Source organism: Orcinus orca, chromosome 11 (genome assembly GCF_937001465.1).
Source record: "Orcinus orca chromosome 11, mOrcOrc1.1, whole genome shotgun sequence".
In the NCBI taxonomy this organism is placed as follows: domain Eukaryota; kingdom Metazoa; phylum Chordata; class Mammalia; order Artiodactyla; family Delphinidae; genus Orcinus; species Orcinus orca.
This window is the reverse complement of record NC_064569.1, coordinates 97,578,472-97,593,643: the sequence shown is the minus strand read 5'-3', so window position 1 is coordinate 97,593,643 and position 15,172 is coordinate 97,578,472. Positions and strand designations below refer to the sequence as shown.

Here is a 15,172-nt window from a genome sequence, read left to right as displayed (position 1 = left end):
CTCCTTACAAGCAGGTTGCCATTGGCCTTGACGGCTGGTGAGACTGAAGGGCTCTGTCCCGGCCCTTCTTCCTCCTGCATCCCTGAGGCCTCCTAAGTCAAGCTCCCCGTGGTGCGTCCCACCACAGGGAGCGGGTGGTGGTGACGGTGACCTCACCATCTTTCATAAACAGGCACTGGCCAGATGGAGGCAGCATTGCTATTCCCTTTCCACAGATGCAGAAACAAGCTCCCAGGGGGGCAGTGCATGCGCAGCCCTGCTGAGCCCGGCCTTCCACCCCGACCCGCCCGCATTCCGCTCAGGGTGAGGGAGGCTGGAGGCAGAGGGGAAGCCAGGAAGCTGAGCCTGGCCGTCAGCTGCCGCGGACACCTTCCTGGAGCCTTGGGCCTTGGGCCCCAGAGGGCAAACCGACTGTCATCTGTTCTGACACAGCCTGGGCCCTGCTGCTGACACCCATGCCCTCTGCCCAGACCCCTGTCCCCTCTTATCCTCCCCACTAAAGCCCCACCTGCCTCAGCAGCCTCATCTGGAATCACTGCCCTCCACGCCCTCTGGTCCATCCCACAGGCCCCTCACTGAGTCCCGGACACACCTTATGCTTTCCCACCTCTGTGCCTTTGCTCTGGAAAGTCCCTCTTGAATCTCTGCCTCCCACCATCCTCCCTCCCTTCAAGGCCCTGCGCTAACCCTCCTCCAGGCAGCCTTCCCTGACTGATTCCCTTTCGGGGGTGAACACAGTGAGGGAAGGGCAGGGTGCAGGGAAAAGGGTGTTGGGTCTGGGCCAGCCTAGGCTTCCCCAAGAGGCCCTGAGACTGCAGCCACTCAGTGTTCACATTTCTGGGTTTTGCCTTCGAGAGTCCATCTAAAACACCCTCCTGCTCTCTCAGGATGAAGCTCAGACACCCCGTCTGCTGCTGTGTCTCATCGTCAACCTCGATTTCACCTCCAGTACTTGCCCTTGTCCCCATTTCTTTCATCAAAAAAAAAAAAAAATAATAAAATCACATCGTGGATATATTTTACAAGTCCTCATAAGTCGTTTTTTTTTTTTTCCCGGCCACGCTGTGTGGCTTGTGGGATCTTAGTTCCTGGACCAGGGATTGAACCCGGGACCTTGGCAGTGAGAGCTCAGAGTCTTAACCACTGGCCCACCAGGGAATTCCCCCATACGGTCTTTTTGGACGGAGGTGGGGCACAAGAGATAAAGGAAGGAAGGAAGGTTGGCTTTGGTGCTTAGATCTATTAAATGGGTGTTACTGTCCACTCAGAGCCCCAGCTCTCGTCTCAGGGGAGTTCCCCGGGCCAGGAGTCCCCTTTGTTCCATCTTGGGTGGGGGGCAGGGTCAGGTGGCTGCTCCTGGACCCTCCTCAAGGCTGGGGCTGGCGTATGGAAGTGTGGTCAGCGCCCCAGCTATGGGACGGGAAGCAGTGGCACCTGGCACCCTAAGAGTGGGCTTCGTTGGGGGTGGGAGTGCAGGCTGAAGCTCTGGGTCACCGCACTCAGAAGTCCTCCCCGTCCCAGGGCTGTCATGTGGGGACCTGCCCTGCTCACCGGACAGTCCCGGGCCCCCTGAGGTTGACCTGTTAGCAGGGTCACCCCCAGGGCTGGTTTCCCCCCTTTTGGGGGCCGAGTCTTGGTGATGCTGTGAAGAGTTGGTCCCCTCTTCCCTTGCAGGATTAGGGCAGCATTTTGGGGGCAGCCCAGGCCTGGAGGCCCAGCCCCCTGGCCCAGCTTGGCCCTAACTGGCTGTGTTACTTGGGCGAGCCCCCTGGCATCTCTGGGCTCCAGTCCCTTCATCTGTGAAAAGGGATACTAATTCTGCTTCCTAGGATTGGGGGGCTGCGTGGGAAAAGACTTTGCTCAGTGCCTGGCCCTGGGAAGGCACCTGAGGGGGGACCTTCCACCCTTGGTCTCCTGAGGACAAATAAGGAGGTTGGACCCTGCGTCCTGAAGGAGGCCTGGGGAGCCATCCCAGCCCCTGCCCGCTTCTCCGTGGGCCTCTGCTGGTCTCTGTCTGTCCCTCCGCCCTGCACACACTGAGCAGCGGGGGCCTTTGGACGGCGCTGCCAGCCCCTCAAGTCCCATCTGTCCGGAGTAGCTCGGACTCCAATGTCTTACAGGCAAAGCCTCAGAGCTGGTCGTCTGAAGTCTTTTTATAAATACTCTGTGCAAATCATTCTCCTGGACTTCTTAAAGTGGGACTTGGGTGGACTCTCTGGTCCCTATGCCTGCCCCCCAGGCCCACGGCCCTGTTGCCTCTAGACTTAGTCAGGACCTGCTGTGCCCAGGCTCCATGCTGGGCATTGGGCACGTGGAAGGGAACCGGTGGAGGCCCCAGACCTGGGTCCACACTATGCAAGCCTGTGATGGAGGTAAACAGATCACTTTGGACACACAGGGACAAGCATTTTCCAGTATTTGTTGTGACCAATACACTGCTCACCTTTACCCAAGTGTCGCTGAATTCACAGCAGCTCTTGGTCCTTCGGTATTTTCTCCATCAGTGGATGCTAAAATGACAATTGCCAGGCGACTCCCCAGGTGTGTGCGTGAAGTGAGACCCTCATTCTTGAAAAGGTTGAGGTCTATGATGTAGCTCAATTTCCCCGACTTACAGGTGGGGAAACTGAGGCCCAGAGAGAGGCAGTGACTTGTCCCAAACCTCAGTGGCAGAGTCCACTCCAGAACCCAAGTAGGCTGGCATCCACTTGTCAAATCTGGGTCTTGGGTCCTGGGTGAAATGCTCCTGGAAGATCCTGGCCCATCCCCAGGATGTGCACATGGGCACTAAGTACTGGCATCTCGGGGATACAGACCAGGGACGGTTGCTAAACATCCTGCAGTGCACAGGACAGCGGCCCTTCCCCCATCAGAGAATTCTCCAGCCCCAAACGTCACTAGTCACTAGCGTCAGGGTCTCTGTTAAGCATCTTTTTCACTGCAGGACTTGTCAGAGCCTCTACTGGGAAGAGTAGACCATGTTTTCCAAGTGGGGAGAGAAACAGGATTTCTTGTTTGAGGTACCCGTGGTAGGACCAGTGTCCAGGGAACGCACTTTGGGAGACATAACTAGATTCTCAGTGGGGAATTCCTGGATGTTGGATGAAGGAGAAATGGTACTTGATGCCTGTCTGTCCTTGGGGGAAAGGTTTCTGCAGCAGTCCTGAGTCAGCAAGGGTCCTGTCAGTAGGAAGAGGAGGGCGGGTGTCAAGATGAACCTGTGTTCAAATCCCCTTTTTTTTTTTTTTTTTTGCTGTGCCTCACGGCTTCCGAGATCTTACTTCCCCCACCAGGGATCGAACCTGTGCCCCCAGCAGTGGACGTGTGGAGCTCTAACCACTGGACCACCAGGGAATTCCCTCAGATCCCTTCTTAACTTTGAGAACTTGGCTGGGATGTGGCGACGCCTCCCTGGCCCTCAGCGCCCCTCCCTGGACACAGCACTCCTGACACCCACCGGTGCAGACTGCTCTCAGGTTAGACACCATGCCCAGAGCAGGTTCTGAACAATCGTGTTGCCACTGACTTTTTTCCCCGGGCCTTGGTCTGCACCTTATCCTTCCCTTTCTACTGTGGGATGATTCCCCCCGAGTTCAGAGGGGAGGTAAGTGCGCTTTGGGGGCTCAATGACCGGGCCCTGCCTTGTGCTCTGGGCCGCCCGGGTCCCTACTGCTGAGAGGTGTGTGGGTGGAGAAAACAGTGCTCCTGGGTCCCTCCCCCCACTGCTCCCGGGGTGCTCAGAGCATCCTGGACTGGGGTCCACCTAGTGGTTTGGGGCAGCTAGAGGTGACTGGCTGCAGCGTATTTCCTGGGGTGGCTTCGGGGCTGTGTGGGCAGAGGGCACCCTGAGAGCAGCACGGCCGCCTGAACTGCAGCACGACATCGACGGCGCTCTGAGCAACAACTTGCCCTTTGTGGACTCCCCCTCCACCATCACCGTGTCTCCCTTCCACGGGACAGTGGACATCTGCCCCCAGAGCAGCTTGGCCAGCATGCATGAGCTGAACGCCTTCAATGCCACCTTCCAGATCTGCACCAAGAACTTCTTCCCGGGGGTCACTTCCAGCCCCGAGGTAGGTCGGGACCCCGTGAACGGCCTTGAAGGTGTTAGAGGTTTGGCTGTGATCTAGTGCCCCCTTGAGACAGACTCTGTGCCCCTGAGCCCTCCCCACAGCCTCAGGGCAGTCAGGACACATGTCCTGAGTCTCACAGCCAAGCCCTTGAACTCAGCCTGGGCTCCAGTTGTATCCTTACTCGTCCCCCACTTCAAGGCAGTGCACCAAGGCCAACTCTGCTGAACTTCGGTTTAAGCCAGGCCTCTGCTGATGCTCTTCTGGGTCAGGCTCTGTGACAAGGTACTGTTGTCACCTCAGTTTCTTGGGGGAGGATACCAAGGCTCAGAGAGGTTAAGCAACTTCTTCAAAGTCACACAGCCTGGAAGCAGCAGAGCCAGGCTTCAAATCCGCAGCTAGCCCAGACCCACGCTCTTAAATGCTGCCCTAGAGAGTGGCCAGATTGACTCTCTGTATGGTGGCAAGGCACAAGCACAGAAAACGATGGACAGTAGACCCGCATTTCCTGCCTTTTGCCCCTTGGTATTTCTGGAAGTATTTCTTGCCAACAGTTTACTGTCATCACACGTTCCTCCACCCCAATCGCATCCTGGCCCTCCCCTATTCCTTCACACCTCTTATGGTCCTGCAGTATTTTGTAATTTATGAAACAAGGTCCTGTTCATTTAAGCTGATCCTCCCTACGCCCATGGGGTGGACAGAAAATCTCAGCCCTACTTTATAGACAAGGAAGGCAAGGCTCTCAGAAAGACAGTGTGGATGTCTGGAGGTCACACAGAAAGGGAAGGCAGAGCTCCTTCCTGGACCTGCGGGTACTTTTCCCCCACGAGTGGGGCTCTGTTTGAGACAGACAGGGCTGGGCCCCGGCACTCCTCTGCCACCTCAGGCTGGTCCTGGCAGTTCTGGCAGTGAGCATCAAAGGGCAAAGGGAACCACCATGTACTGATCTTCAGGGAACCAGGAATCTCTGGCCAGGCCTGTTTCTCAGGGGATGGAACTGAGGCCAGAGAGTAGCGTCTGGAGCAAGAGCCCGCAGCCAGGGAGTCTCAGAGCCAGAAAGTGAACGAGGCTGCGGGGACGAAGGCCACTCAAGCAGATCTGCTCCACCTGAGGTCCTGGGACCCTCTCTGCCCAGTGCTGGGCAGGGACCCTCAGCTTCCTTGAGCCCTGCTGAGGGGTGTCTTGGGAAGCATAGGCTGCCCTGGGATCACTTGCAGTTGAAGATGAGTCTCTGGCCTGTGACCACCAACTCGAGGGGCAGGGCCAGGCCTTCCCCATCCCACCCTGACCTGTGTGTTGGCAGGGAGTGACCGACAACTGCAGACAAGGCTACCTGGACGCCCTGAGGTTCCTGGAGAGATGTGGTAGGTGGCAGCCTCCACAGTAGCTGGGGATCCCCCCCACGTGAGTGCCAGGTGAACCCCGCTTTTCAGCTGTTTGAGTTTTTAGCGACCTCAGCTCACTCATTCTCTTCCTCAGCATCTGCTCTATGTTTGGCCTGAGCTGGGGACACAGAGAGGAATCACACATGTGTCCTACTCTCAAGCTGCCCACCACCTGGTGCGAGGGAGACAGATCCAGAGAGAGCATTTCCCCAGGGTGATGGAGGGATGCTCAGGGCCGTGGGAACCCAGAGGGGGCACCTAACCCAGCCCAATGGGTTAGGTGGGCAAGGAGGGCTTCCTGGAGGTGGTGACATATAAGCTGGGTTTTAACTAGTGATGAAGACTATAGAGAGATTGAGGATGGAAAGGAAGAGGGCACTCTAGGCAGAGGGAAGAAGGGCAAGCGCAAAGGAACAGAGCTTGGTACCTTGGGGGCACATACCTCAGTGGGGCTGCAGGAGAGCGTGTGTGTGTGTGTGTGTGTGTGTGTGTGTGTGTGTGTGTGTGTGTGTGAGTGACAGAGCACTGGGTGGGCCAGAGAGGTTTCTTAGCTGGAGAGCTTGGATGTCATCCCACAGGGCAATGCTCTTCAAAGTGGTAGAACTGAGATTTGAACTCAGGCCGTCTGGCTCCAGAGCCCTTGCCCTGACCCCTGCTCTACAGCCCCAAACACACGGCAGCTGGAAGCATTTGCTGAGCACATATTGTGCCCAGACCTGGGCTTGAGCTTTCTATATTTATCACATCTAATTCTCGGAACAGCCGTATGCAGTAGGTCTTAATTTTCCCCTTTCTCAGGGAGGGAAACCAAGCATGGAGCTGTTAGATCACAGAGCTATAGCAGGTGGTGACCACAGGATCTGAACCTTGGGCTGAGTCTTCAGGGCCTGGGGTCTGTTAACCACTAGCAGGTGCGTAGGAATCGGGGGGCAGGGCAGGGTCGGGGAGCACAGGACGGAGTCATTCAGGGCAAGCCACGGGTCCATCCTTCCTGTGGCAACCGGGTCCCCAGAGCTGGGTAGGCCACTGTCACCGGGGGGCTCCAGATGTGCTGACCTGTTGCATCCCTCCTCTCCCCGACCCAGGACTCACCAGTGCTGTGGACGTTGGTATCTAAGGAGCCCCCAGCCCCAACGGATGGGACCCGGGATGCTGACTGTGACAGAGGCCAGTGCCCAATGTGCTGGTCAGGGATGTGCTCGACTTTGAGCAGCTCTCCCCGGAGCTGGAGGCTGCTACTGCCCCTCCCGTCCTATACCTGCTCACCTACCAGGTGCCCTGCACGCAGGAGCCCAGGGCCAGGGACCCTGCCCAGAAGGTTCTCGTGGTCTGAAAGAGGACTCATTTATCGACAATCTAAGTGCTAGGCGTGGTGCTGGGGCTGCTTTCATGCTGCCCCCTTCACTCCTCACCACAACTGGGGGCCCGTTTTCCTTAGCCCATTTCACTGATGAGGAAACTGAAGCTCAGAGAGGGGAAGGGGCTCACCAAGGTCTCAGAGCCTGCAATTGGGGGATTCGAGCACATGCCTGTGTCTGAGAAAGCCAGGTCTTTGCCCACTGCCCAGGGAAGGGCAAGAGGTGCTGAGGGACAGAGGAGAGGCACACACAGAAGGTTCTGGACTCTCCAGATGGAGATGGACTCATTTCATCCCCCCCCAATAATTCTCTGAGGATGGTACTGAATTGTCCCCATTGGACAGTTGAGGAAACCATAGCACAGAGAGCTTAAGTGACTTGCCCAAGGCCACACAGCTAACAAACCATTTAGTCAGCTCTCTTGCTCCGTGACCTAAAGGTCACAATTGCCTCAACAGGAAAGGATAGGCACATGTAATGGTGGTGGGAGTGGGAGTTTGAGTGGCATCTCAGTGAGACTTGAAAGGAGGAGTTGGCCAAGCAAAAGAGGGGGAAGGTGAGCATCCAGGTAGCGGGCACAGCAGGTGCAAATGTCCTGGGTTTGGTGGGGGAGAGTTGGAGGCCCTTGTGGCTGAGGGAGGGGTGGGGTAGCAGAGATGAGCCTGGGGAGGCTGGGAGGGTGGGGCAGGCGGCCTTGAAAGCTGCAGGAGGAGAGATGGAGAGCCCCCGGGGTGGGGGGCGACCCCTCCTTTTCAGAGTTCGCTACTGCTCTGAACTCTGGGTCTAGTGTTTGCTGTACTTAGCCAGGAGGGGACAGGCTGACACGGTGGGAGGCTGGGTGGAGAGATGATGGTGGTCGAGGCCAGAGCAGGGACAAGGGGGTGGGCAAAGGGATAAGGAGGGCACCTCTTTCTGCGCAGGACACCACACAGGGCACGCAGAAGGGGGCCTGGATCTGCGCTGAGCCCCTGAGGCCCAGGCTTGGGGCTCTGGGACTCTGGCAGTGTCTCTGCAGCCACATGGGAGCACCAGAGAGCCTCTCAGATGGGGCAGAGACCGCCCCCTCAGGCCCCGCCCTTACGCACATCCCTTGATCCTCACCTTCCCCAGGGAGGTAGGTCCTGCCCGTGTTCCCATTTTTCAGAGGAGGTGACCTAAGCCCAGGAACAGGAAGGGACTCGTCCTAGGCCACATGGCAGATAACGGGGTGCCGGGTCCTGGGACTGTTGTTCGTGAACCCCGAGTCGAGGCTGGTGGTGTGTGCGTGGCCGAGCCGTGGTCTGGAGGCCGGGATTCGGGCTCCGCCTCTGCCCCGGCCAGGATGCCGGGCCCTTCCGCTCTGGTCCGTTAAGGGGCTGGGGGCTCGGGAAGTGGTCACGTGGTCACGGCTGCTGTTATTAATACCGCTGATGTGTTGCTGTTAGCCAGGGAAGTATGGGGGGACACTTGTCCCACCCTGGGGGCCACAGCAGACTTTCCAGAGGGGCGGGAGAGATGGAAGCAGCGTGGGGAGCCTGACAGGCCTTGGGTCCATCCTGGCCCTGCCACTCCCCGGCAATGGGCTTGGGCGAGTCACTTCACTCTGAGCCTCAGTCTGCTCATCTGCGAAAGGGGTGCACTCTGTCATTTCAAGAATAACAAGGGAGCCTGGTAGGGGTTCCGTAAATGCAGCTGCTTCCTCTGCAGACCGGCTGAGGGTGGGGAGGTCCTTCGTGGCCTGTGCGAGGTAGAGAGGGGCTCGGGCTATCTTCCCTGAGGGTGACCTTGAGGGGGTGGCTGGGGGAAGGGGTGGGCCACCATGGCCTCTCTTGTAGCACTGAGGAAAGCCTGTCTGAGGGACCCCCGCACCAGGGCTTCCTTCTGCCAGGCGGGCCCTGGGTGGGCGCTAACGTACCTTGCACACGGCCCTTTGAGTATGTCTACTTCCAGAGCAGAAGGTGAGGCCCGGCCAGGGGTACTGGGAAGGGCCTGGCTCGTTGAGACCATTGCCCGTGGCAGGAAGGGCGGCCGGAACACTGTGGGGGGCAGAGCCCGGCTGGTGTCCCGACGCCGCCTGCTGTTGGCTGCATGACCCCGAGGAGTCTGGTGGTCTCCTCTGCAAGACAGGACTGATGGGAAGGCGGGGTAGCAGCTGTGACCCATCAATCTGAGGCCCCTCCTGCCTCTAGGATCTTTGGCCCACTGTTGCACCTGTCAGAGCCTCAGAGAAAATGTGATGTTTCTGAGGATAACTCTAGGGGCTGGTCTGCCTCAGATTAACTGTGTGGCCCGGGCCAGGTATCTTGACCTCTCTGGGCCTCAGATTCCTTTTCTACAAAACGAGGCCTTTCCAGGGCAGATTGGCTGTAGTTAGGCCCTCACTAACGGTTCTAACTCTGCTGGTTAATGGATCACTCTGCATTGTTTGTTCGTTCATTCCATCAATAGCTATTGAGGGTCTACCAAGGGCCAAGTCTGGGCTGGGAGCTGGGAGGCAGCACTGACTCAGACCCAGTCCCTTGCCTTGCGGAGCTCACAGCCCACCGATCATCACACATTCCCCTGTGCACTCCAGCTGTGCCTAGGGATACCTAGAGAGGTCTACCCTGGCTGTAGATTCCTAGGAGAGGTCTACACTGGCTGTGAACTGGGACAGTTCACAAGAGGGTCTATCTGGTCAGGAAAGGTTACCTAGGGGAGATATCTTTTGAGCTATCATCTGAAGGATGAGTAAGAGTCCTCTAGGCAAAGAAGGAAGGGAAAAGTGTTCCAGAGGGATGAAAGAGCATGTGCAAAGGTCCTGGGGCAGAAGGCAGAAGGGAGTAAGGCTCATCTGAGGAACAGAAAGGGGGGCTGCTGTGGCTGGGGCCAAAATGTGGAGTGTGTACAAGATGGGGCTGAGGAGGCTGGCAAGGGCTGGACAGGCAGGAGTCTGTAGCCAGGTGAGGGGTGTGGTCTTTATCCTGATGGTTGCATGAAGGCAGTGAAGGGTTTGGGCAGGAAAGTGTCATGGAGAGATCTGTATTTGTAAAACGTCTCTATTCCCTACAAGAAGGTCTACGACAGTGAGCCACAAGTCTCTGTCCTGCTCCATGCTGAGTTAATGACTAGCTCATCCCTGCTGTCTAAATTGCTGGTGACCCAAAGCTGGCAGACAGCTTTCTGCTGACATGAATTTCTCTTATGCTGAGAGCTTCTAGACTGAAACCACAGGTTGAAATCAAAAAGGATAAATGCAAGTGCTAGCCTTTGCAGTTAAAAAAAATCCACTTATGAGCATTGATGGGGAGGCCCGCCCAGACCGCAGGGAAATTCATATTTGGTATTTTCTGTAACCTACAATCTCAATGTGTAGGCTGCAATAATAGAGGCAGAAGGTCCAGAACAAATGAGGGGACAGTCCACTGTGACGCTACACCCTGTGGACTGACTGTCTGCCCAGTTTGAGGCCCTGGTGTAGAGGCCCCTTGAAGGGCAGTACATTGGGAGGGGAGGCCCTGCAGTGTCCAGTAAGTCTGAGACGGTGCCTGGCCAGGTATCCCCTCAGCCACAGCTGGATGATGCTGCCCTCTGCTGGTCATGAGTGGCCATGGCAGCCATGGGAGGGCGCTGAGCAAGAGAGGACCAAGGTCAGATGTGTGTCTAGAAAGTTGCTGGCTGCCGAGAGGGTAGTGGATGAAGGGGCGTGGAGGATGGAGGGCAGGGGCTGGTCTGGGGAGGAGAGAGAGGAAGGGACAGAAACACGGAGGAGGTGAGGTAATGATCCTCACTTGGCTGTGAGAAACCGAGGCCCAGAGAGGTTCCCTGACCCACCCAGGTCACACAGCTGATGAACAGGGGAGCGGGCTGCATCCCAAGCCAGCCTGACCCCAAAGCCCCGCCCTTTCCACCCCTGGGCTTCCCACTTGTGCCCTGTGGAGCTGATGACCCAAAGGGCCCAGCGGCCTCCACCAAGTTCAGAGTCCATCGGGGATCAGTCCCCGCCCCCTCAGGCCTCTGCAGGTGCCTGTGTGTCCAGCCTGCTCTGCGGTGGAGCCAACACCCCCTTCCCTTTCCTTTAGCCCTGGCGCCTCGTTGCAGGCCCCCCGGCTCTGCTCTGGACCCGTGGGGACGGTGGGCTTGGGGGCGCTGCTCGCTTGGGCTTGGCCGGGTGGCGGAGCTGTGCCCGCCTCTCCCTCCAGGGTGGTGGCGTGGCTGCCCGACATGACGGCCGACCTGCGGTGGATGCGGGGCTGGCTGAGGAACTTGGTCCTCAAAGTCTATTCCAGGATGAAGGACCAGCTCCTCGGGCGAGGCAGGTGAGACGGGCAGACCGGGGCAGAACGGGAGTGGCTGAGCTGGGAAGGGAAGGCGCCAGCTGTTTCCCCGGACCCTGGACAGGCAGTCACACCATCCGTTTCCCTGTCCCTCCATCCGCGCAGCCCCCAGCACACGTGTTTGGTCCCAGCTGTGGGCCAGACCTGTGATGGGCTAGATGCAGCAGCTGACCCATCGCATCGGTCAGTCTGGGGGGAGTCACTCTGCCTGCTTCACAGAGACGGCCTGAGCTCACGGAGGACGAGTGGATCTCCCTGCTCTGCCAGGTCCCCACCGGTCCTTCTGCCATCCTTCCAGACATCTCCACGGGCCCTGTGTGGGGTCTGGGTTGGGGCTGCCCACCTCTCCCCGACCTGCCCTCCCTTCTGGCTGGAGACCCCGGCAGTCCTCCCACACCCAGTGGAAATCAGTGCAGCGCTCCCAGGGAGTGGCACCCTGGAACCTTTCTGCAATCCCCGCTCAGCCAGAAAAAGGGCTTATTGCAAGGTCTGGGAGAAGAGAGATCCAGGCTTCACCCAACCCCAAGCTCTGAAAACCACATTCGCCGACGTCCTCTTCCTCTGCAGCTACTGGTCACCAGCCCCCTCCAGCCTGAGGCTGCTCCTCCCAAGGACCTGGCCAAGGAGCCCAGACCCGCCCATCAGGCCTGAGGATACCAAGTTGGACCAGCCCAGTGACTGGCCTCTCCTGAATTCCATTGTGGCCCTGGTCCTGTGCCTACATCTGCCCCGAGTCCGTGAGTCCTGACCCATCTCCTGAGCTCAGAGCCCGGCCCCTAGCCCAGGGTGGGCACTGGAATTGTCAGCCACATGGAGGACCGAGAGGACAGAGACTCTTGTCCCAGGCCTTGTGGGCAGGGTGGCCTCCAAGGGCTGGAAGAGGGCCCCCGAGTCCTTCTGTAGCCCCCGCTCCTGGGGCCCCGGCTACTTCTTTTCTGGGCAAGGTGCAGCCTCAGTCCACCCCGGGTCGCCATGTGCCCAGGTCACCCTGCGTCTGTGTCATCAGTGGGAGAAAGGAAGGCGGGAGGTGAGACACACATCTTGGTTCTGGAATTTCCATATGGGGGCGCTGGGGGCAGAACCTCCTGAGAAGAGGGCTTTGGGTGCCGTTGTAGAGCTGCTTGCAAGACACTTCACAGAAGATGGAAAAATGCCACATGCTCATATCAGATTGGGGAGCAAGTTGCAATGATGGGGTGGGGTGTGCCTCCCTTCACATCCTTTCTCTGTCCTGCACCAGCCCTCGGGGGTGACCCATGGTCTACGTCACTCTAGAAACCTTGACCTCTGACTTCCTCTGGGTCCATCGGCAGGGAACCCCTGACTGGAGACGAGAGGGCGGGAGGAGAGAGAGGGATTAAAATCTTCTCAGAATCCCAGCTGCATGTGCTTCTGCTGGGGTTCCAAAGGCCCCGGGATGCCACCACACAGCGCTCCCCGCCCCTTGTTCCTCAGGGAGGGTTAGGGGGCAGCAGTGCCTCCAGCCCCGCCCCGCCCCTCCCCCTCTCGGGCACAGAGGATGCTGGGGCCCACACGCCTCCGGCCTCTCCTAGGAGTGGCTGCTGCTCCCGTCCTCAGAGCAGAGCCCACACTGCGCCCCTGGCCAGGCTCTGTAGAGACATTCAGCCCGAGGAGGGGTGGGGAGGGCGGAGAAAGGCAGGCGGGTGTGAGAGAAAAAGGAGCAAAGGGGTAAATATGTGAACAAAAGACATATTCATCCATGCACTTGACTTACACTTAATGAGTTATAGGCTCTGGGGACACAGCGGTAAACAAAACTTACATTCTGGTTTGGATGCAAGAGCAGATGCTAAACAGCAAATGGGAAAATGGGAAAATAAGATCATCCCGAGCAGTGGCAGTGCTGTGAGGAGACAGGAGGCTGAGAATGATGGTGGGGAGGTTTTCAGGAGGAGCAACATGGGACCGGGTGGTCTGGGAAGGCTTCTTGGAGGAGGTGGTATTTGAGGTGAGACCTGAGATGAGAAGTGAGAGCTGGGGAAAAGCTTTACGAGCAGAGCGAACAGGGAGGGCCAAGGCCCTGGGTTGAGAATGAAGGTGGTCTGTTCAAGAAACCGAGCAGCCAGTGTGGCTGGACCATGAGAGTGACGGGGTGCACTGTGGATGGGGCATGGAGGGCACCGTCGCCGTGATAAGGGGTTTGGATTGGGCAGTCATTGGAGGGTCGAGAGCAGAGAAACAAGAAGGTGAGTGAAGAGTGAGTGGCATCCAGGAGGGCCTGGGGATGGGGGTGGAGGTGAGAGGGAGAGAGGAGAGGGACGGAGAGTGAGGACCTGCAGGAGGGTCTCCAGCTCCCAACCCGTCTCCACGAGCCGAGGGGCCCGAGCTGGCCTTTTCCCCCTCCTGCTGTCAGCTGCATGGGGGCAGGCACAGATACTAACCCCTGCAGCAGGAAGGGGGCTGTCCTCCCTCGAGTCAGGTAATCTCCGGGCCCTGGTGGTCCTCTCTGACCAGGGCTGGTGTGCTTTGTCCCCACTCCCACGTTCTGGGCTTGGGATTTCCTCTGCCAATGGAGAGGGAGGCCTGGCCACGTGGGTCTCCAGATTAAGGATTTAGAGCCTCAGGAGGCCTCTGAGTATATCCTTGCTCCCTTGTCCTTTGTCCCCATCAAGGACACAGGCCTCTATTCCCATGGGCATCAGGCCTCCCCTCATTACCCCCTCTCTCGTCAGTTCTTTGGGGCTTGCCCTGGGGCCACCTTTGTCCCCATTGCTTTGTTTTGTGTCTTAGATGGGGAGAGAGAATCCCACCTTCCGCGCCATCATCCTCCTTCACTCAGCCGCATGTTGTTAAATGTTCCTGGCTTACGCGGCTGAATATCTCAGCTGCTTATGATACTCTGAGGACTTCTCTTTGGTCTTTATTATTTGTGGCTCATGTGTCAAGGTCATCTATTCTCAGCTTGAAAATTGCAGAGACTTTTCCCAAGCATCGCTCATGGTACTTCACAGTTCATAAGGACTTTCCTGCTCTCTCTTTTATTTAGCTCTAGACGTTGTCTCCTGTGGCTTTCCCCCATGGATCCCAGCTCTGCACTCTTGAGCCCATGGACCCTGCCTGCACCCTCTGCCTGGGGGCAGCCTGGCAGGGATGGAAAGGTGGTGACCTGGTCCCTCTGAGGCTGCTCTTCCCCATGGAGAACAGCCCATGTCTTACAACCACTCCTCAGGGACATCCCCAACCCAGGCAGTCTGCTCAGTAAACTCCAGCCCCTTGCTTGTCCAAGTCCCTCTAGGCACATGGGGTCCAGCGCTGCCCTCAATATGATATGACCAGCGCCGGGCCTGAATCGCCTTTCACCTCCCACCTCCTGGTCACTGCACCCTATTGATGTGGCCTCAGAATGAGTGAGCTTGGTTTGAGCAACCCCTGTGGACTTCACCGGGCCACCATCCACCAACAGTGCTTTGCTCTTCCTTTAGCCTAAAGATGGTTCAGCGGACAAAGCAGACAGCCCAGGAGCTGATCCAGGTCAGAGCTCCCTGATTCGTTACCTTTACGGCCTCCTGACACAGCCCTGAGGTGTTACAGAGCAGAGGAGGGATCCTGGGTTCTGAATTCAGGTCGACTCAGGTTTGAGTCCCATGTCTGCAGCTTAGCATTGAAGTGACCTAGGGAAATCCCCTTACCTGTCAGAGCCTCAGTTTCCCCCTGTATAAAATGGACACAACAGCACATACCTCGTGGAATATTTACTTGAGAAAATTAAACGCTCCTTGCAGACTACATCATATGGGAGGGATTGCTGCTCAGAGAGGGAGAGCAGGGAGTGACAGTGCGTTAGCTACACTTCTGCTTTGTGTTAGGCATCCGACTAGGAGGACCTCTGGGCCCCCTTGGTGCCTCATACTGACCCTGGGTGGGGGAGAGTCCAGACAAAAGTCAGGGGAGCTGAGATGGGGGCCAGGACCTTTATGATGTCAGAGCCCTCCTGGACCCTGCACCATGGTGTCCCATCATGTGTGCTGAAGTCATGGGGCCGCCACCCTCCTCTTTCTCCTGGGGTCCCAGTCAAGGACCTCTCAGGGCCCTGGGGCCTG

The 15,172-nt window shown here is 57.8% G+C and overlaps 1 protein-coding gene across 1 annotated transcript; it reads left to right on the top strand.

Annotated features, from left to right (window-relative positions):
- The first annotated feature begins 246 nt into the window (after positions 1-246).
- PNPLA5 (patatin like phospholipase domain containing 5) lies at positions 247-11,762 on the top strand. Its single transcript, XM_004286981.1, is given in 13 exon segments — positions 247-303; positions 2,240-2,372; positions 3,495-3,604; positions 3,876-4,077; positions 5,381-5,437; positions 5,593-5,603; positions 6,544-6,622; positions 6,625-6,691; positions 8,629-8,705; positions 8,708-8,753; positions 10,977-11,093; positions 11,333-11,426; positions 11,679-11,762. Coding segments are annotated over 13 exon segments (1,134 nt in total).
- Positions 11,763-15,172: the final 3,410 nt, after the last annotated feature.